Consider the following 22,141-nt stretch of genomic DNA (forward strand, 5'->3'; position numbering starts at 1 on the left):
AAAAATTCAATTATTCCTATTATTAGGAAAAAGTAAATGGTTCCTAGCATTAGCTCACTAAAGGCTGCTATATTTTAACACACATTACAGCAAAAACACTATTCATATAATCATAAGTTTTTGATTCATAAACTCTCACTTGACAACACTTCCATAAAAAGTGACACTGCTTTTTAAAAATGTTAATTTAAATATATTCAACTATACCAAAAATGATCAACTAATAAGACAATAACTACTTTGTTTCAACTTAGTGCATTTTAGATTTGGGTGATCAAGCTCTATCATGCCATTTTGAGACAATTTAGGTCATTTTGTGTCACTTGATTCAAGAACAATGTCATTTGTGACAGGTTTGGTCTTACAATGTTACACAGCTTATTTCAAACCACAGTGTATACTAACTGGCTTCCCTGCCACAGGGAGACAGCGCAAGATAAAAATTTGTCAAGAGTTGCCAGCTGCTCTTCTTATGCAGTTACTGTTGCTAAATGAAGTTGCAGTCTTGTTTCTTCAAGTGTGTTCAGCTCTTCATTTGCAGCATGTCACTGACAATGTACGTCCTATCCATAAAATAAGTTGTTTTCTCATAAAATCCATCAAAACACACAACTTCTGAGCATGTCAAGCTCAGACTGTATATTCAAACTGAATGGTTACCAAAAGTGCATTTTTCTGAAGGTAAAGTGTAATAAAAATATTAAAGCCTCTCCATAACCTCTTGCATCTAATTTGCTCTTAATTTCAAAGCCCTCAAAAAGCATTTAAAGATAAAAGCAAGAGAATTCCAAAAGCTGCATACAACTTAACTTGCTTTCCCAACCCACAACTTGGCATTCTCTTCGGAGACTACTTGGATACACAAAACTCCCTATGTTTTTCGACTTATGATTTGACTCTTCTCTTCTAAAGTGAAACATTGAAATGTTTTCTAATTAATTTATAACCTCCCCCCACCCCCCAAGATCAAAGACAAATTACTTGAGTAACTGTGAAATTAAGTACTTAAAACAAACACAAATTTTCAATGGAAAGCTTTAAGATCAGGATTTTTGTCTCAGAAGCTATCTTCTGTGTTTATGAATTTATTTTCCTGTCTTTGTGGAATCCTGGCATTCATCCTCGCCTCTACAAAGAGGCACTGAAACAATTTAGCATACTGATGCTGAGATGGTGCTTCTGAGGACTGCCAAGCACACAGAGGAGAAAACAACTGAACAGTCCTAACACAGCAGATAACATGCTTATTCTGGAGTTGGTCTCCAAGGGAAAAAATATAACTATTGTCAATAAATCTGCTTTTAGTTTCATTTACACTTTGCACTTTGAAGACATTCAGGATTTCTTTCTACTAATATAATGCTTCATCTGCAGCATTTTTAATGTTATTTCTAATGAAATAGCTGGATGTCATTGCTATATACGGTTTTTTCTAAAATGTTATGCGTATATAATAATTTATTCCCTGCAATACCTAAAATTTGAGTACCTCAAATGTAAGCAGAGTAAAACTAAAACCACTTAATTGTATTTATACTGCAAAGCATCCTAAAGTAACTGCATATACATGTTCTACACATGATGGTATTTGTTATCTAGGGATTGTAGAGGCCTGCTTTGATGCAGGCATACCATTTAATATATAAATATTCCTACAAAAACATAACTCATGTTACAGTAGTATGAAAACAGTAGTATACCATTTCACATGGTCCTACTTATATGGCTTTCCAAATCAAAAGAGGGGCTATTCAGATGAGAAGTAAAAATTCCACGGGAAAGTGATATACGAAGGAGAAACTACTGAAATGCATGTTTAGGGCACAGAGTACAAAATAATGAACCCCATACTGTTTAAAAACTATATAAGATCAGCTAACTCGATCCTTTTAAGTTGTTTCCAGTTTATGCTCGCCATGTGTGGTGCTTCCCTGTGGGTTGTTATTTTACTTCAGTGGCAGAGGGAGGAAACTAGCAAAGCTCAGTAACCATACTGCATAGCTCAACGTAACCATGGAAGCATTTGTCCACTTGTCAGAGCCCCTCCAGAACGATTCAACCATTCATTTCATTGAATCAATATTGAAGCTTTTAAGATTTATTACTTGAGGGAGGAGGAAAACTAATAAAACAAACTCTTTGTTGCTTCCCATTAAACACAACTTGTCACAGTAGGCATATTAATACCTTGTAAACACTTTACTGATGCCATGTGGGCTACATTACTGTCTCTCCTGATGAAGATTACTAGTAATGTAATGCATTTGCATTCACATGCCTAATACTCTCTGAAAGAACTTAAAGGTTTCTGATGTGTTCTGCTGTCTCGTATAGAAGCTGAATCAAATAGAAAGACAAAAGTTGGAAGAAAACAATGCAGGAGGAATCTATTTTAAAATTCATGAAAATGCTCCCTTCAAAGACTCTGTTTCTACTAGATCATTCTCATATCTATGATATAAACTGAATATTCGTAATCATACATTATGTGCCTTAAAAAAATGAATGGGATGATTTATTTTACAATAAAATACACCATACTTATTTAGAAACAACAGAGGCAAAATTGAAACAAACTTGTTTTGTATGAAAAACAACCATTTCTTAAGCTGTATACTGGTATTTGAGATTACAAATAGCTATATATACTTTTGTTGTAATCAATTTAATATTGTAAATTTGAAAGCAAGCATAGTAAAATGTTTACAACTACAATATTATTACTTACTACAATGTTATTACTTATTAGTAATGTCAGGAGCAGAGACATCTATCCACCAATTTCATTTACACCCATATGGTCTTATATAGGTAAAAACTGAAGGCACATTAAACACAGAGTTCAAATATTTGTCAATATAGCAGGCTGTGGAGATCACACCTGTTTCTATACCAAAGATTTTCATGACTCTGAATCAGACCATCAGACCCTTTACCATGAAATAGCCTCCCAGGTCCTGCTCCCACTCCCTTCTACTCTCCCTTTGATAAAAGGCTGCTCAGCAATTTCACTATTCCAGCCAGAAGCAGTTTAAAACAAAGGATAAAAGTAAAGCTAGCATATTTCAGAGAACTCTCTTCCTTGCCTATAGGCATCTGTTCACATGGTAAGAATAGTAGAGGCATGGAAGAGGCAGCTGCAGAGCTGACAGGACTGCAGGGGTGCCGAGGCCAATATGAGGGCACTTTCCCACCCAGTGGAATGACATCAAAGGACAGCTTGCCAGAGAAAGCTTTTCTCAGCTGTAGCTGTAGCTAACAATATACCAATACAGAATACATCTACTGTAGAAATTTGTAAGTGAGGGAAGTCTGTACCAATTAAGATACAAACTTTGTGGATATAGTATATAACACAGGAAGGTTTAAAGAGTTATATATCAGCAGGTTCAGAAATATATAGGTTTACAGGCTTTGGCCTTACAGAATGCACAATTACAAAGCAACAAAGCACCTTTAAGTGGAGCTGCTTTAGGATTTTATCTCCATATGTGACTGGACCTTACTGCTTTTACTTACCCATCCGAAAGTGAGTATCCCCTTCCTTTGGGCTAGATGTACCCTGCAGGCATCCCTGCTGGTGGGGGATCCACAAAGAACTGCCTGCAGCCTCAGGTTTGCCTCACTGGCCCAGGATCCAGCAGCATTTTATACCTTCTGTATGCCGATGTGTACCAAAGTCAATTGCAATCATCACAGCTCTTCCAACCCCCCTGGACTGGGTAATTCCTACCTGGTGTGGCTCTTAGGACAAATCACACCAATCATCAAAAACAACTGCAAGAGGGGAAGATGTGGAGACTCAAGTATCTCTTGTCACCATCACAAAATTTCATTATGAAAAAATGAAAATATTTGTATTATGTAGTTCAATAAGAGTTAAAAATAGATCTCCTCAACACTCTCTCCCTGTACGTACAAAACTCATAACTGAATGTTTCTGATATCAATATTAGTGGACAGGGAATGAGAGTACTACAGTAATACAACTCACCTTGTAAGCTGGTTCCATCAAAACAAGTCATATTAACACTGCTGAATACTTTCAAAGCTAAAATAAAGGTCTTCTGAAGCATTTTCATCTGAAGAAACATCTGAAGCAGAGAAGCAGCTCACCATAAGTCTCCAATGTAATTCTCTGACTGGGAAAGAGAAAGCAAATGTGTTTCACCCTCAGATACATCAACAGCAGATAAGTGACAAGTAGCTGAGGTGGTAGAATTACTTTTCTACATGGCACTAAAGGGGTGGACATTTGAAATTGCATAAATCCTGGTGCCTGCATTTTAAAAACAATGCTGAAACCCACAGAGGAGCTACATAAATCAAATTCCCCAAAACCAAAACTTAGAGAAAGCAGAAAACAGATTCAACAAATTCTGAATGCTTAATTGATTAAAAACAAATGAGATAAAGACTTGAGGACAGTGCAAATATTCCCTCAGAACAAAACCAAGAAAGGTTTCCTTTCTTTAGTCAGGAAAACATATGAAATAGTAACAGCTATTGATTGCATTTATTACAGAGTCATCCAGTAAAAATTGTGAAGAATCTATGATAATCCTTAAAGCAAACAAACTAAAGCCAAAATCCAACAAACCAAAAAAGCCCAAACAACCAAAAAAAAAAAAAAAAAAAAAGAACCCATCCCAAAAATAATTCAATTATTCAAAGGTTATTCAAAGGTTATTCATCGATAGATCAGAATTCCAAATCTAATGACGAAATCGATCCGTGAATAATTTGAAAGAAATTTTCAATAAACTGTACTGCGTTTTTCCACACTTTTTACCATAACTGAATGGACTCCCTGATAGATTTTCTTATTCAGAGGGTATTTAAGCAGTAAATCCAAGGCAAATATGCAGTTATTTACAGTTCTTTGAAAATAAAATATCAACCAATGCACCCTACTGGCTGCATTGTGGATGGCACATAGCATTTCTATTATGCATACATTCTAAATTAATACAGTTAATTTAAAAAGTTACTGATTCCTGTAAAGTTACCAAAGGAGAACAGCAAGTATGTAAAATGTTACATAGGGAAAATAATGATATTTTTTCATTCACTGTCATTTAAATCTTAACAATAATAAACAATTAAATTCTGTGGTCATTTTTAATCTTTTTTTGTTCTTGGACCCTTGCTAACTGGAAAGTGTTTACTGTGGTTTTGAGAATCAATTGTTGGATTTAGTAACATTAAGGGTCTTTTCCAACCTAAACAATTCTATGATAATAGCTAAATGTACACGTGCAAATATTTCCACTGGAGAACAGACTATGCAGTGTCTGTAGATTCAGCATAATTTCCTTCTTGCATTCTTTTATAGAGATCTTAAGAAATTCCTCTTAATCCATTTTATGGAGATGTCCTAATAACTTCTTTTGGTCTTTACTGGAACTGCAGAGCTACCTTGACATTACTATTTCCTACAGTTTTACTACTATTACCAATTACAAAGCAGGGAAGCATAGACAGACAAAGGCTGTATATTATTTCTGCGTGAACTTCTTAATGAGTCATCATTTATCATGTCATTCAAGCTATTCAACATTTAGACACTTTAACTAGCTATCTAAATGAAAATCTAGACTGCTAGTACCAAATCATTGAATGACTTACAAAAACAGTGGTGGCACATGACATGGGGTGACTTCCAGATGGAAAGAATATGCTTGGAATTTTAATAAAAAAAATTACTAAAGTTATATTAGCTCTTCTACTTCTTCATTACAACTCCTCTCTAATAATTTCTTAAGATCTTCCTAATGTATCTATGTACATATTAAGCTTCCTAACTCTGATCAGGCCACACAAGAAATAACATGACCAAGAGGAATGTGGTACCTATCCATGCAGATGCTGCTGGAATGCCATGGTGTGATTAACATTGACCTTGCTGCTCATTGAGAATGCACTATTAGGATATGCAAAGTAACCTACACGGGAACAGAGAAAGGCTGTATTCCTATTAGCATTCACGGAGGCTATGCAGCTCCAGTCTTGTTCATCAAGTTTGGAATATACTCTTTTGTTATTGATGGGAAAATGTCACCAGTTACAAATGGTTACACACAGGGGTGTAGCAGGGTCAAAGCAAACTCCAATAATTTCTTTCCCCTTCCAAGGCAGAGTGCTGCTTCAGCAGTTCTTTTTTGACTTGATGTAGTTTTGACCTCTGTAGTTAAAAGAAACGGTGAAAGCCCCGTTCCTGATCTTTACTGTAGCCTCACCACCCAAAGATTAAAGAAAACCTCCAAAAGGATATTCCATTAGTGTTGTGTTATGGGACAATCATTAGACACCACTACAGGCATCCTTGTGTATGAAGTCTGACTTCAAATTCCTCTACAGATCCACCCACAGCTCTGATGAGTCTCATAAAACAGTCTTTCAAATGTATGAATAGGGTCTGAGTCATCCGTTTCCCAGCTACAGATAACTGCAGTTACTTCACCTCTACTACTGAAAGCTTCCTTTAAAAAACAAAACAGAATTGCTTGGTGCTGCAAATATTCCTTGCCAGATATGGCACAGTACTTCTTAATAGAGGAAATCCTAAATCACTAAGTTAAAATTAATTTTCTTCAATTCGAGATCCCACAAGAAAATCTTTGGGTTTATGGGAAATTAATTCAACTTTGTCATCTTCAACATTGCTCTTTACAGAAATACAGTCATGGAAAGTTCATTCTACTCACATCTAACATCCCCAGAAAGACATAAAATCATTTTGGGACTCCTACAAATATGTTCATAGATGTGTCATATAATCTGATAATTCAAGCTTGTCGTTGTTGGATAGTGGCTTCTATGTGAGGCTGTATTGTATCTAAGCCTTCAATGCAGCTGTGTTAATCAGCACAAGCTGTCCTTCTGACCCATGACAAAAATAGAAAGCTTATTTCTGAGCAGGCTTTGGTTGGGAATATGCTATGAGAGAAGACATTGCCTGTCTAGAAGAAACCACACTGTTCACAGTTAATTACACCTGAAACATTCAGCATGGAAAATGTTATGTAGGTCCAAGCATCAAGAAAATACCTTCAACTAGGCTACTAAATGGTTTAGAAATTGTCTGGTCTTGTAAGAAACTTTGGTTTGAGGAAATTCTAACTACACTAGGCATCCACTGGGCTATTTTAACAAATGCAGAATAAGAAAGCCAGAAAATTAGCTTTGACAAAGTAGACCAAACTTCCTGCAGGAACGAAATCACATTTCAATGCTAGCACTATTCCATGCTTCTTCACAAAGGACAATGATCAGACCTCCATGAAATGGCAGCTTCTTATTTTGTTTTGACTTCTGTACCTGGGAATTTTTCCAATTCTTTCAGGCAAACCTCTATGCTCTTGATAGTACTGCTCTTGTTGTTGATGCCATTTGGTGAGGGAGTACCTAGACAGTCTTGAGAATACCTTTATTTTAACAGATCCATCCCTCATGCACAACAGAATACTATTTTAAGGTATATACATATAGATACATATATATATACATATATACACACACACACACACACATATATATACACACACACACAGACACACACACACACATATATATATATAAAATGGGCTGAGATACAAGAATGCAATGTACCTTCACAGTTTGTTTGACAGTATTTGGAAATGTGGCTTCAACTAAGCTTCTGTGGGTGTGGATGTGACACTTCGTAGAGCTACAAAATTGTTAGCTCTTATTTTTATGTCTTCAGACTCAAGTCATCTACTTCTCCAAAGTAAAGCCATAAAAAATAATTTTTAGTATCAAACACATTTCTAACTACATTGGTTGTTTAGGAAAGTCTGGAAGCATTGCATGGGAAGGCTCAAAAACAAAAGGAAAAAAACTCACCCTAATTTAAAATTACTTTAAGATTAATTTATTTAAGAACCAGACCTGCAAACACTTTGTTGTCTTCAATAATTTTTAATGAAATATATAGCCTAACCTTAGAACTGTCAGGTTTTTTAAGGAACACTGTTCTTGCTCCTGCTGTAATCCAAAACTTCCCACAAAGGCTGTGCCAGGAGAAAGACACACTAGATTAAATTTACTAGTCAGACTAGGACACCCGCCTTCTGCCTCAGCACACCAAAAACTGCTGAGAAAAATTATTCTACTAGGGAAGCAAAGCTGAAATATCTACAGGGTTTGATTTGTGGTATCTCTCTTGTGAGAAGAATCTATCAGGGCGGGCTGTACTTGTGTACATAAGTAGCCCTCGTCCTGAGGGGAGCGGTGTGAAGGGACATACAGAAACTGCCTGGCAGCTTCTGAGGGTGCAGCAAGGCCGTGAGAGCCAGGCGGGACCAAGAGATACAGAACGTAGAGAGGAGCTGCCAACGCTAAGCAAAAAGCGTCTCAGAAGAGCCCTCCTATTGATCCAAATACACGGCAACTTCGTGTATCTGAGCAGACTGCCTTTCTCCAGGAGGATCGGCAAGACCACACTGGCGGCTCGAGGGGAAAGCGAGGCTGAAGCGCTTCCTCGTCCGGCAGCGCTGGCCCCGCGCTCCGGCCTCCAAGGCCGAGCGGCTCAGCCACAGCGCTCTCTGGGCCGCGGCGGAGCGGCCGGGAGCGGGCCGGTGCGGGACTGGCACTCGCCGTTCCGCCGGCACTCGTTGTCCCGCCGGCACCCGCTGTCCCGCCGGGCCGGCCCCGCCGGCTCCCCACGGCCGAGCCCCGGCGCTGCCTCCCGCCACCCCCGCCCCCGGGGCTGCGCGCGGCCGGCGCCTGGGCGTGGCGGCGCTGCGGACGTGGCGACACGGCCGCCATCGCGGCGGCTCCCATGCGGCGTGGGGCAAGTAGAGCCGCGGCCCGGGGCGGAGCGGGGCCGCGGGCCCGGGCGGGCACGGCACGCACTGCTCTCACCTCCCCGCGGCGGCCTGGGCGGCGATTGCTGCGTCGGGAGGGAGCGGGGTGGGACGAGGAGGAGGGGCCGGCGCGGGGCTCCCCGCGGAGGGCGCCACGCCTGCGGTCCGTTCCGCTGGGCCACCCGCGGAGCATGGCCGGCAGAGGCGCCGGCAGCGGCACGCAGCCGCCCGCTCTGGCGCAGCCGCTGGCCGGCGGTCACCTGTACCCCTTCGTGAGCGCGGAGAGCGAGGGGCCCGAGGAGGAGGGCGAGGTGTCGGAACTGCGGCCGCGGGGCAGGGAGAAGGTCCGGCGGAGCGCGTCGAGGGACAGACTGGATGATATCGTCCTGCTGACGAAGGACATCCGCGAAGGGGACACGCTGAACGCGATCGCGCTGCAGTTCTGCTGCTCGGTGAGTGCCCGGGCCCCGCGGGGCCGTCCCGGGCCGGCTGCCCGCGGAGGCAGCGTGGGAAACGCCGTGTTCTCAGGAGTGGAAAATGACGTCAGTTTGTTCGTGTTACAGCGCGGGGTTCCGCTTCCGTGGGCTTTTCCCCTTAAAACTAATATAAGTGTGAGAAACAAGGGCATAGTTTGGGTTGTGACACTCTCTCCGGCGTACGTGTTACATTTAAAGCTGTGCTTCAGTCACAGGTCGGCGCATCCATCTAGTGTGCCGTCCTCGCTGTTGGGCTGGGTGAGGAGGGTGTTGGTGAAGTATTGTATGGGTTTGTGTGGAGCCCTAATTCCATTAGAATAGGGGGGGAAAATCCTTCGTATTTTTCTTTTCAATTTTGCTAAATTACTCTAGTATTTTAACCATGAGCATGCTGTACTTTTGGGAACTTTCCACCCCTGTGCACCCTTTTTGCTCGCTACTTCTAGCTCATTTCTTACCTTAGCCTGGTAAATGTCCTGCCTACCCAGTAATTTTTGGTGCCAGTACTATTAAGGCAGTGGCACTGGTCTTGGTAGATGTTCCCAGTTTTAGAGGTCAGCTGTGTTTGTTGATGGGACTGACTGCTAGGTGCACAGGTGCCATGAGGTCAAGTTTAAAATCTGTATATACAGAATATGCTGTCATCTAATTCTTCAGGCAGAAAGAGAATTGGGGCCCTCCTGTTGTGAATTTAGGTATTAAAGTCTTGAGATAACTGTTTCCTAATCATGACACACCTTAGCCTCATTAACCAAGTCTCGGCCTCAGAACCTACTGCAGTGGGGCGTTTTGAGCAGGTTCACGAGCTCAGGCCTCACTAAGAAAGGAAGGATAACTGAATTGTGCTTTTCCTTTAAAATTCAAGAGAATGTGGAAGAGCAGTCCCAACGCTTAAGGCGGGATTAGTTGCATTGTGGTGGAATCATAAATTGCTGCATTTGGCAGTCTTTTTTTTTTTTATCCAATTTATTCAGCATCATACGTGTATCAAATACACTGCCATAGGAACTGAGGGACTTCTTCACATCAAAAAGGTCTGTGTGAACTTGGGTACAGTGCAGCTTCAAATGGGCACAATTCATGTGTGCTTTTTAGGTGTTGCAGAAAAGTACTGATTTTTAAGTACTTCATTATGGTGAAGTTGTGGCTGGTGGGAGTTACCATCTGAAACTGAAGCCAGTTGTTATCCCAGGGCACTTAAATCCCTGCAGAGTGTTTTACATTAAACTTAAAATCTGAACTTGCTCCAAGGAAAGGAGATTCATTTTGAGCAAGAATAGGGAAAGGGGAGAGCTCACTTAGGTAAGATAGATGACAGTTTAAAAGTTACACTTGTTTTCTGCCTTATCCCCCAGAAGCAGCAAAAACACACCTGTGTCTAGATGAATTGTAAACTACTACTTTTGTAATAACTTCTAACTCAGAATTTTTTCACTGAATTAAAAATTAACAGTAGTTTACATAATTGAAAACTTAAAGTGGGAGGAAGTCTCATTAATTTCACAGAGATAGTTGCCAACTGATAGTTGAACATGCATATAAGCAATACATCTATGTAAATTGACTTTCAGTCTTTTTACCTGAAGTGAGGGGGGTTTTGCATCATAATTAGTTCCTTCTTGCTGTAAAGTTGCTTGGTCTTTAACCTCTTCTGACTTAATACTGTATGGATGGGTATCAGTTAAAAAAAAAAAACAAAACAAATGTAATGATAATAAAAACTGAAGGCCTTGCCTTAGACTTTGACTTAAAATCTGAACTTAATTTGAGCAAAATTATATAAATTTTGAAATATGGAAAAGGAGAGCTGGTTTGGGTAGGGTAAAAATAAAGGCCTTATCTTTGTTTCTTTACAAAAGAGTTGTATTTCTTAAGGGTGTAGTACTATTAAGAGAGTTTTGGTTCAATGGAATATGATGTTTCAGCTGTTGTTTTCATTTTTAGGTTGCAGATATCAAGAGAGTTAACAATCTTATCAACGATCAAGATTTTTTTGCCCTGAGGTCTGTCAAAATTCCAGTGAAAAAGTTCAGTGTATTGACTGAAACCCACATATCTCCAAAAGGAAGACCAGCTCTTCTGCCTGCTCTGTGTTCCCCAGAAGTACAGGAAACATCTCTTTGTGATAAATTCTCTGCTAATGAGACTGCTGGCAACTTCTTAAAAGAGGTTGATCGAGATATAGAAGAAATAGTGAAGTGTAATGATACAAAGAGAGAGAATCTGAATGAAGTTGTTTCTGCTTTAGCAGCCCAACAGATCTGTTTTGAAACTGATGGTAAAACAAAAAAGTGCAAGGATCCTTACTACGGAGCAGACTGGGGTATAGGATGGTGGACAGCAGTAGTGATTATGTTGATTATTGGCATAGTAACTCCAGTTTTTATCTCCTGTATTATGAAGTTCTAGTGAAAGCAGATGTCAGTCACCATTCTACAATGGAATCTTCCCATTTGTTTGTCACAGCAGTATCGCATCAGAAAGAAATTGAAAATGGAATAAATCCAACAAATATTGTGAAAGTTGATAATCAAGGAGACCTTCAGCACTAATAATGGAAGACCCTAGACAACTGTTATTTGTAGATATATAACATAACCTTAGGTAAAGGGGAATCCAGAGAATGTAAAATGCCCTCAGAATGCAGAGAAAAAATGTACTGATGTGTGACTTGCCTTTATGGGCATGTTCTGCAACAGGGATATTTCTGGGGATCCCATAATCTCTGAATATGGCTGAGACAGGCAGTTTGCAAGATCGGGGTGTAAATTAAGGTATGAAGTCATCTCTGAAGCTTTGCACTTTTTTCTATTTTGATAGGCATATTTCTTAATTAATGATGAGGTGAAAAAATGTAGTTCAAACTAATACACAAGGAGTCTCACTGTGAGTGTGTTTTACAGCCCAGAAATGGGCATATGGGGATATGTAATTTTTAAACATCTGAAAGTATTTATAGAATTCATAGTACACTTGACATTTAATATCAGGTTTACAATTGTAAGTTAAAGTGGTGTTCTCATGATTTTATCTTTCTTACAGAATAAGATTTTTTTTAAAAACTCAATCATTCCATAATTAATTGCCACTATAAAGTTATTTTTTACAGCTGACTATTGCAGAGGCAGTAGCAAATACTTAAACTGGAATCTTGATATCTTGTGCCTATGACTAACCCATTCTTTAGTACTTTTCAGTATAGGCACTAGGGTAATTTGTTTCTGTGTATGACTCTGTGCCTCAACACAGTCCAGTTAGGAGTCTTCCTGAAACTTTACATTCTTCTTGGTATCCTGCTGAAACTGACTGGACTGCATTTTCATCTGGTCACCTGTGTGTAGAATGAAGTGCAGAAGTGTGGCACCTCGCTGTAACTGCCCCAGTAGTCCTTATTTTCTGCTAATGGGTTTATTTTTTTCCCGTTCTAGTTAATCTCAGTTCAGGACCAACTGATTCTTCAGACAGCAGTCATGTGGGTACTGAGCATGCTAATATGGGTCTTGTGCCCATGAACCTCAAGCACTTCACTTTTTTCTGAGATGTCCTAGGAAACTTTAAATTATATTTAATGACTGCTAGCAGATTGCAGCAGAATTGACAACTTGTAGCTTCAGGCTTGTTCTTTACATAATAGTGTATTTATTAACCACTCTGCTCTTGAATGTTTCTTTGGGAGTTCCATGATCAGCTTTGGTTTTCTCTCTTTTTCTTGCCCATCTGAAAATTCTAAAGATAAAAACCCCACACCTCCGGACTCTTAGAGAAAGGAGGTACTTGTGTACTCAGAATACTTTTAAATAAAAACTGAGATGGTGCCTATAATTATTTTGGTTATACTTGCCTTGTGGAGCAAGAATTCCACTATCCCGTTCAAAATAGTATTTATTACCAAAACCCAAGACAACAAGCTTGATTAGGACTTAAAAAGAGAGAAATGGAAAAACAGTGTCCTTTAAACTACTGTTGTACCTTTCCAATGAGTGTCTTGATTAAGGATAAACAGTATAAAAAGTCAGGTGTAGTGAATGTGTTCTAACTGTTGAGGTATTCCAAAATGCTTTGTCAGATTCTGAGAGTAAAGACTTGGGCCCCATCTGGTTTTGAGGCACCTGTTGCCCCAAGAAGTGGGGCAGATAGTCTTCATGGGCATAGCCAAGTGTATGAACAAAAATTGGCTAACTTGTATTATATTGAAATTGAGGCAGCCAAGGCCTTGAAGGAAAATGGTGTACAGTTAGGTGTACCTGAACTATAATCTGTGACTGTTCAACTTTTTGATTAAAGGAGCATCTATGGAGATAGTGAGCCTACTCAGTCTCCGCACTAGAAAAGGCATTACAAAACACATGATCTTGATGGTTTGTGTAACACTTGTTTTTAAAGATCTTTTCAAAGAGAGTTCTTTTCATAAAGGAATATGCCAATAAATTGGCATAAACACTGAGGTAGCAGTTCTAAGCTATACTGAAAAAAATTAAAGATTAAAATAATTTATGGTGGCTAGAAGTGATACAGCCTCATGGTTAAAACTTTAAAAGTGATTTACTCAGACAAAAAAACTTTGATACATAAAAACAAATGTCTTCTATATAGGATGAAACGTGTGTATGTAATGCATCTTTTTTGCTGCAAGCCTTTTTATTGTTTCGCTTCTCCCATAATTTTGTTGCTGAAACTCACCAGTTCTAATACTTTATCCTTCCACTTTCTTACGGATTCATCAAACATTAAATTAGCTATTGTGATGATGCAGCATAAGCCTAATTTACAGCACATACCTGAACCTGATGGTTACTAAATTGCTGTTGTTGCAGAATGAAATTAACTGCAGCTGTGGCTTGACTGGGCCAGGAGGGTCTCTTACCTGTTGATGTATGGATACGCAGGTCTGTGGTGGTAGACCTGAAGAGTCCTCTTATGTGTACCAGTGCCAGACTTTGGGCTTTTACAATGTCAAAGATCTGTGGCTTACTGAGTTAAGGGTGATGTGCCTTGATTTACCTTAGTTATCGATAAGCAGTCTTCGGAAAAACACAGAGGGACAGCTGTTTCATTGGACTATATTCCATTCTAACCAAGTGCCTGGCATGTTTTTATATTTGTATTATGTAGCATATTTCATACAGTACATTTTTAATTCGAGTTAATTTATCAGAAGATTTAATAGATCTCTTTTCAAGACTGTAGGACTCCTGATCCAAGTAATCTACAATCTTAGCTGGCTGGCTTTCTGCAGAATGTGGGGATCTTTACAGCTTTTTTTCAAAATGCAACACAACAAGTAATTCATCATTACATGTCGGCCCTGAATAAATAGGGTAACTGCTCTGTGAGGAACTTAAATCTGATTCAAGTTAAATCTGTGAAGTTAGTCTTTTAGAAACCGATTTCTTAAACAAACAAACAAAACAAAAGACAAATAAACAAAAGACACCCCAAAAGGAAACAAAAAAAGAGCCTAAACCTCCACAAACGTGGAATAATTGAGTTGTAAATCACCTTTTGGATTAATTACACTATATTGTTCAGGAAATGGGTTTTAAATTTAAGTGCATATTACATGGTTGGATCATATAAAATTTAAATGTTTTAAGTCTGGTATACTTTGGAGTAAGTTCTCACAAATAGTTTTTGTAATTTTATAAGGGCTGAAATACAACTTTGTGAAATGCTTCTGAGTGAGGATGCAAGTCTTATTTTAAATAAATTTCTGCTCCTCTGCTTTTAGAAGAACATACATAATATATGTAAAATAAAGATTTTATTTTAGACTGCAGCAAAAGTGGTGCATCTAATATATTTTTAGTTCTACGTACTTTGCATGTTTTATTACAGCAGGCCACTACTTGTATTTGTTTAGGCCAATTTTTGTGTATGAACTACAGTAAAAATCTTTGGCCAGCAGGTACTTTGTTGGTAGTAGCTGCATATAGCATTCATATATGCAGCATACCATAACTGCAGCCTTTATGGTTTATTCTGTTCATAGCCTTGTAAACTTCAAGCTTTCTGCATAAAATTAGGAGAACTTATTCGTTATAACTTAGTTATGAACAACTAAGGGAGGGATCACTGCAATATTCAAGTTCTTAGATGACAAGATGACACTGAAAGCAATATTATTCTTATGTACTATAAATTAGGATTGAATATATGCCTGTCAGAATTTGAAGTTTGCTGAAAACCAAAGAACAGTCCTAAGTGTTTGTTGGCATAATGGTCTTGCAATAAATTCTAAGCAATTAGAAAATCAACTTCTGAAAAAGGAGTGCAAGCATTACACCTCTGAAGAGAACAATCTCATTGCTTTTCAGGAGTGTCTTGGCACTGATCTGTGTCCCTTGCAGTACTTCTTCCTAATTGATGGCCTTATTTGCCATAGCTTAAACTAATTCTAGAGGGTCCAGCCTAAGCCTTTACAGTTTCCTCTGGAGGACAGAGAAAAAGACCTGATTTTAGCAGAGTAGTATTTCTCAACAGTGCAGTATGAAGGCAGTTGCCCATTAGCTGAATGATGAATGGCGAAAGTAATTTGGCCTCAAGAATTACTGTCTGCTGAGAATAAGATACTGTACTTGTTTAGGCAAGCCACAATTGTCCAACAAATTGTTACTCTGCAATAACTCTTTTCTACTGTTAATTTTATAGTTCCATCTTAGACAAAAGCCATCTATTTGCATTTCTTTTTGTAAGGGGCAAGAAGTCTCACCATTCATCTTGCACGAGGAGAACAGGTAGCAAAAGCAGTTACAGTTATGGCAAGCAAATTTAATTTTGACCATACTTGCTTTATTCACATCTTCTGTGTTTTGTATATCACACACAAGAAACAGGTGCACCCATTCAAGAAACAACTGCTGATGTGTGTGATGTTAAAAAAGAAATTAACTGTCAGAATACATTTCCTGAGCAATGCAGCTGAATGTTTATTACACACTGTGATTAACAACATTTCAAAATGAAAGTGGTGAATCTCTGAGGTGTGCCTGCATTTACTTTCATTTCCTTTATACACTAGAAGTATTTTATCAGAACACTTGAAATTACACGGATTCTTGCCGCAGACAGAAGTTCACAGAATAATGCAGATTTTTTTCCCAGTCACCAGTGAGGCAAAATACCTTTTTAAAAAAATAAAACCAAACAACAAAGAGCCCAAAAACCCTAATCATAGTAATATAGTAACAATTAAAAAATAGTATTTTTTACTGTCAAAAGACAGAGAACAGATACAGAGAATGTGCTGTCACAGTGTTCTTCAAGTATCTAATCTTAGTAATAAGTTTTCAACACTACAGCTGTTGGTTCTCAATAAAAAAAGATGTTTCCAAACATTAAACTTTTTTCCTTGGCATTTCTTAGTTTTCCAATTAAATCATGCATTAAAATACTTCACCATATTCCTTTTCTATATCTTGGGGTTCATTTCTTACTGATTTTGTGGTCTGTTTCTGTCTAGTTTGTTCTGTAGGAAAGTAAACAAGTACATCAACAATTACATAGATAGCTGTCATCTTCCAGCTCACTCAAGGGCTCAATTTTCATCACTAGTGAGGGCACTGGTGTAAACCAGGATTCCGTAATTTCTTAATTCTGCATATATTCTTTCTAAGCCAAATTATCTTTAATTATGATTTATGCTGATTGAAAAAGGTAATATAAGATATTATATGTGTTTCTTTTTACCAAAATAATAAAGGCATTGTGTTCTTCTAACTATACAAACAGTTCTTCAAAGTACTGCCATTTATCTGTATTACTAGGGCCCTTCCAAGTGGGTTTATATTAAAGTAGTCAGTTATATTTTAGTTACCTGAACTCAGAAGTTACATAAAGTTTTTCAGAGGAATCAGCTGCCAACAAGCAGCTTATGTCCATAAAGGCTGTATGTCTTTTTTTTTTGCAGTGGTCACCAAGAATTGCATTATTTGTTTCAAGATTTTACTGTTGAGGCATAGAATTGACTAGTGCAAATATTTAGACACAATATCAAGTTAAATGCATACTTTTATTCTGTGCAGAGGAGACACAATGGCTACATATTACACTATTAGTAGGCATTGCAGAGGAATGTCAATTAAAAAGGAAAGTCAGCAAAACACTTTGCAAAGAACAAAACAAAGGATTCCCAAGTCTCTTATACAACATAGTACAATTAAACTCCAATGTGGTTTTGGAGACCCAAAAAGCAGAGTGTTGCTTAAAACTAACACAGAAAAGCACCAAGTGTATTGACAACTCTAGAATTTTGCTTCAAGTATAAGGCTTGAGTAGTATAACAGGTAGTAACAGCAGCTACTCTGTTGCTTCAGCCATATTGTCATCACTGAAAGCATCAAAGGCATCGCCATCTTCAAAACAGGAAGAAATGTAGTCATTTTCCTAAACCAATGGAAAAATAACGTCACTGTATGTGTAGAGAAGACAACTTATAGAAGAAACATGATTTAAACTGCACTTGGCACCCATACTTTAAAACAGTAATAGATTCTTAGGAAAGAAAAGGGAAATCTGTAATGAAGTCCTGATATATATGAAAAAACAGGCATTACTGTTTTAGTGATGAAAGGAAGTAGTTGTATTGATTGTGTCAGAACACATTCTTGTGTACAAGATCGTTTTTGCAGAGCTCTTTGTGAGTAACAAGTCTAGAACACTCACTTAAATTTACAATACAGTGTAGTGCAAGATCATGAATGTAATAAGTTCTCCCACAACAACTCTGGCTTTATTGGGAGGTAGGGACATTTCTTTGCCAGTCAACACATGATCAGTGACTGGGATATGACTCTGTAAATAGGAAAACTAACACTAATTCCTCTGATTCTTCTGCTTCTTCATCATCCTCACTTCATTGTCTTTTGTTTTGTCTTTCTCATTTCAGATTTTTATCCCTCATCCTTCTTTTTTTGCTCCTGTCACATATCCTCTTAACAAGGTAACCCCATGTTACAGCACAACATATCCTCCATACTACCAAAGAGTTATCAGCAGTTAACAGCAAGACAGTTAGCATAACAATGCTGTGCAAATGTTGTGTGTCAATATTTGAACCAATATGATGTGAAGTACAAGAACTTAATACAGATTATTTGGGCAAAATATAAGCATTAAAAAAAATGTCCTGTCTAATAAACTGAGATGATGTTAGAAGAGTTGACAGAAGGCCCAAATCATACTCGATAAAGCAATACCCATACTGTAAGCAATAATCTAACTGCTCCAAACAACTGGTGGATCACCAGGAGGAAAAAGACAAAGCTGTTTCACCTTTAAGGTTGCCACTGCCACATGGTTAGTAATTGCCCATAAAACAGAGGTCACTTTCTAAGTTTCTGTATGTTCTTCCTTCTCAACTTACTAAATTGCTTAAGTTCCAATATCAGTAGATTGGTGAAACAACAAGAGATTTAGAAGCACTGGCACCAGTTTCTCCTTTTGTAAGCTCCACTAGTAGCTCTACTGTTCATATTAGGCAGTATTGCTACCCAGTGAAGAGCAATTTGTTGTTGTGTTCAAGTACAACAAGAGCAAAGGTGTTTCTCCAACCAGACTCTATCCTTCCCCACACTGCAGAACAATTGTCTGTAAAAGTAACAAGACAAGATCAAAAATGTCTGTGCTGGTATTCCATTTGTACTAAGAACATACTAGGTTTCATTTTCCTTCGATTTCTATTGTAAAATTTAGAAATAGTAATGCACATTTTACATCAATTTTTTTAATCTCATCCAGATCACTTTTAGGCTCAGAGGTTTTTTGCCTTTTTGTTTTCTGCCTGGTGGAAAAAATACGTCATTGTTATTTTTTAATGTGAAAAAGACAAAGTCTCTTATTTTACTTGTCTTAAGAGTAAATTCATTCTGAGTATGCCATGGAAATCCCATACTTTCTGTATTAAAATACCTTAGACTTTGAGCTACATCATTCATAGAGATGTAAATGTCTGATTTAGGCAAGAGATGCCTAGAAGACCAGTATAAAATTCAGTTTGAGCAAGTAGTTGACCAAAGGCTGGGCTAAAATACGACATTCAGCTTCACAAAATGCTAGTCACCTATATATTTAAAGTATGTTAAGAAGCTAGAACAAAATCTCACTTGTTATGTTTAATCATCTTGAAAAGATAAAAACTTTTACTACTTTATACAAGACATTAATTAATGATGGGTGCTTCAGACAAGTAGATGTAAGAACAGAGGCAGAAGTTCATTATGTCTAACAAAAGTAATGATTTTTATAGCCACATGGCTTTGGACTACAGTTGGCTCTCATCTAATGAATCTATGTTGTGTATTTCTACTTAGTCCCCTGATTCATTACAATAATCTTTATCAAGTTTCTCCCTGATTAACTACATAGTGGAGCAAAGATCAAAAACAGCATTCCATATACCCAGATAAAGTTACCTGAATGGCAGCACCCTAATCCAAAGTTCCCCAATTACCAGCCAAATACTGAAGGAAGCAAAACACCGGAAACTGCTGAGAAAGCACCTATATTTTATCAAAAGCATTTGTCATAACATTGAGTTTATTCCAGTGTTTTGCCTAGGAAAGGATTATATGACTAAGGCACTGCACAGAACTCAGGGGACTCAAGCTGCTTTGCAAAAAACATGAACAGCATCAGAGCAAACACTTCCAGAATGAGGCAGGTTTTTTAGGAAAACGAGCAGAAAGTGCAATTCAGAATTATCATCCCTGCACAAACTCCTGCAGGCTTTTACAGATAATGCAGATAGAACAAACAGATGTGGGATTTGTCTCTAAAGCTGGGCATCTTTGGCCCTTATAAAATTAGAGACACTGATCATGTCTCTTGATTGTTCAAGCAACTTAGCAAACTTCAAGCAAAATAGCTCCCTACTTTACATATCTTAGAGGTGCAAGGGAATACAATCTAATCTAATTTCCAAACACCTGGTCTTGCAGTGTTTAGGCTAAATGTGTATATTTGAGTGCTGTATACCTATGCATAAGGCTAGCTTACACTGTCAACCCAGATGACATATTTATTTATTTATTTATTTATGTGGGGTTTTTATCTTTTTTCAACAGGCACTGCTGGTATCTAGGATACTGCATTTCACAGCCCAGGGTCACTGTGGGTGAGAGGTGGAATTCTATTCCAAGTTTTGTCACTGAGAAGCCAGGTGGTCAGTTAAAACAGTTCTACAGTTAAAACATTCAGGGAAACTAGAAAGAGGGAGGAGAGGTGTGTAAAAGTAAAGCTGCCCCTGTGAATGGAACTGTACTGATCCCAAAACCACTCCTGCAAGCTAAAAAGGGAGAACAGTAGGAAACTGGTTTGAATTTCTGAGCAAATTCTGTTGATTTGTTCACCTTTGCTCCACCATGGTTAAAGTGTCACCTAAGTTATCTGTCCTCAAAATACTGCAGACAGATAACAGGAGCTCTAATGGGTCATTGCTCAGCTATGAACAAACTTCCTGAATCATATATAACTCTCAAGGATTCCACAAAAAACCCCTAAATGCATCATCAGGAGTCCACAAAAAACCCTAACCCATACAGGTTTTGCTTTTATGGGAATTGACTTTTTAATCTAATAAAATTCTGATAGTCAGCTGATCTTTGCCATTATAACATGTAGAGGACTGTACTTCTAAGAGCCAGTAGAGAAACTGGTACTAAAGAAAGAAAATTCCCCCAATGAGCAGTGATTCTCTTTTATGATCATTACAACATTATTTTAACGAGAAATAATAACCTTAATTTATTATTTCACTGGATCTTGAGGCAAAAGCTATTGTGCATAGACTTATAAAAGGCCCATGGTTTATTTATTTAGAATATAAACCCCACATATATTCTAGTCCCACCTTTGGAGATTTTGCAAATAAATATTTCATTTTCAGTTGAATTTAGAGTCCACCTTCAGTACCATGCTTCTCAATTATGCTCTAAAAAGGAACAAAGATCCAGCTGAGCTAGTCTCTGTGACTACGCACATTTCTTTTTATCTGTGAACTGGAAAAATGACACATGAAAGAGCTGGAGAAAAAGAACAAGAAAGCAAACAATTTAAACAGACAGCTAAACACAGGAGGCCAAGTGTTTCTTCTGACAGGAGGCCACAGATTTCTACAGAGAACTTAAATTAGTCATGTGTATAGAAAACACTTTGAAAAACAAATGGTGCTGTGTAATAAAATCTCTTTTCCTGTAAGAACTACCACTACTAGTTCCAAATGCTTTTGAAGGATCTGATTCACAATTCTGCAGACAATAGCTGAAATTAAAAAAAAAAAAAAGTAAATCAGGGAAACTAGAAACATAACCCAAATTGAATTGCATATAAAAAGGCTTAAAAAATACAAAGTCAACCAATTCATTAACAAGATAATTGAGAAATCCAAAATATAAAGGAAACCTGAATAGCCAGTTACTATTGAATAGAAGGATGAGTGCTTACTAAAGATATAATTTTTTCAAAACAGAAAAGGTTTGTGGGTTTTTTTTAGTTTTTCATGATTATATATCTTGTATGTTAATATGGTGCATCAACACAAAAGGCAGAAAAAGGAGGATAGTCTGTTCCAATAAGTTAAAACATCCTACAGAAGCAGAGTAAAAATCAAAAAAGACAGGCAGACTAATAAAATATTTAGAAAAAATCTGCCTTAATGGTTTAGAATAATTAGCATTTCTAGCAATTTTTGTCCTCTAACTGTCTCCAGTATGGCTTCTGTCTCTCAACTATGATGCAATATTTGCTCCTTAAAATATATAACATACCTTTTTTGTTTGCCCTCTTTGGTTTCATCTCTCTTGAGAGTCTTTTCTAATCTGTACAGAAAACAGATATTTTATA

The 22,141-nt window shown here is 37.9% G+C and overlaps 1 protein-coding gene across 1 annotated transcript; it reads left to right on the plus strand.

Annotated features, from left to right (window-relative positions):
* The first annotated feature begins 8,944 nt into the window (after positions 1-8,944).
* Positions 8,945-13,029, plus strand: LYSMD3 (LysM domain containing 3). Its single transcript, XM_066338569.1, is given in 3 exon segments — positions 8,945-9,280; positions 11,249-11,681; positions 11,684-13,029. Coding segments are annotated over 3 exon segments (867 nt in total). The 5' UTR covers positions 8,945-9,019; the 3' UTR covers positions 11,857-13,029.
* Positions 13,030-22,141: the final 9,112 nt, after the last annotated feature.

This window comes from Sylvia atricapilla, chromosome Z (assembly GCF_009819655.1).
Source record: "Sylvia atricapilla isolate bSylAtr1 chromosome Z, bSylAtr1.pri, whole genome shotgun sequence".
Taxonomy (NCBI): Eukaryota; Metazoa; Chordata; class Aves; order Passeriformes; family Sylviidae; genus Sylvia; species Sylvia atricapilla.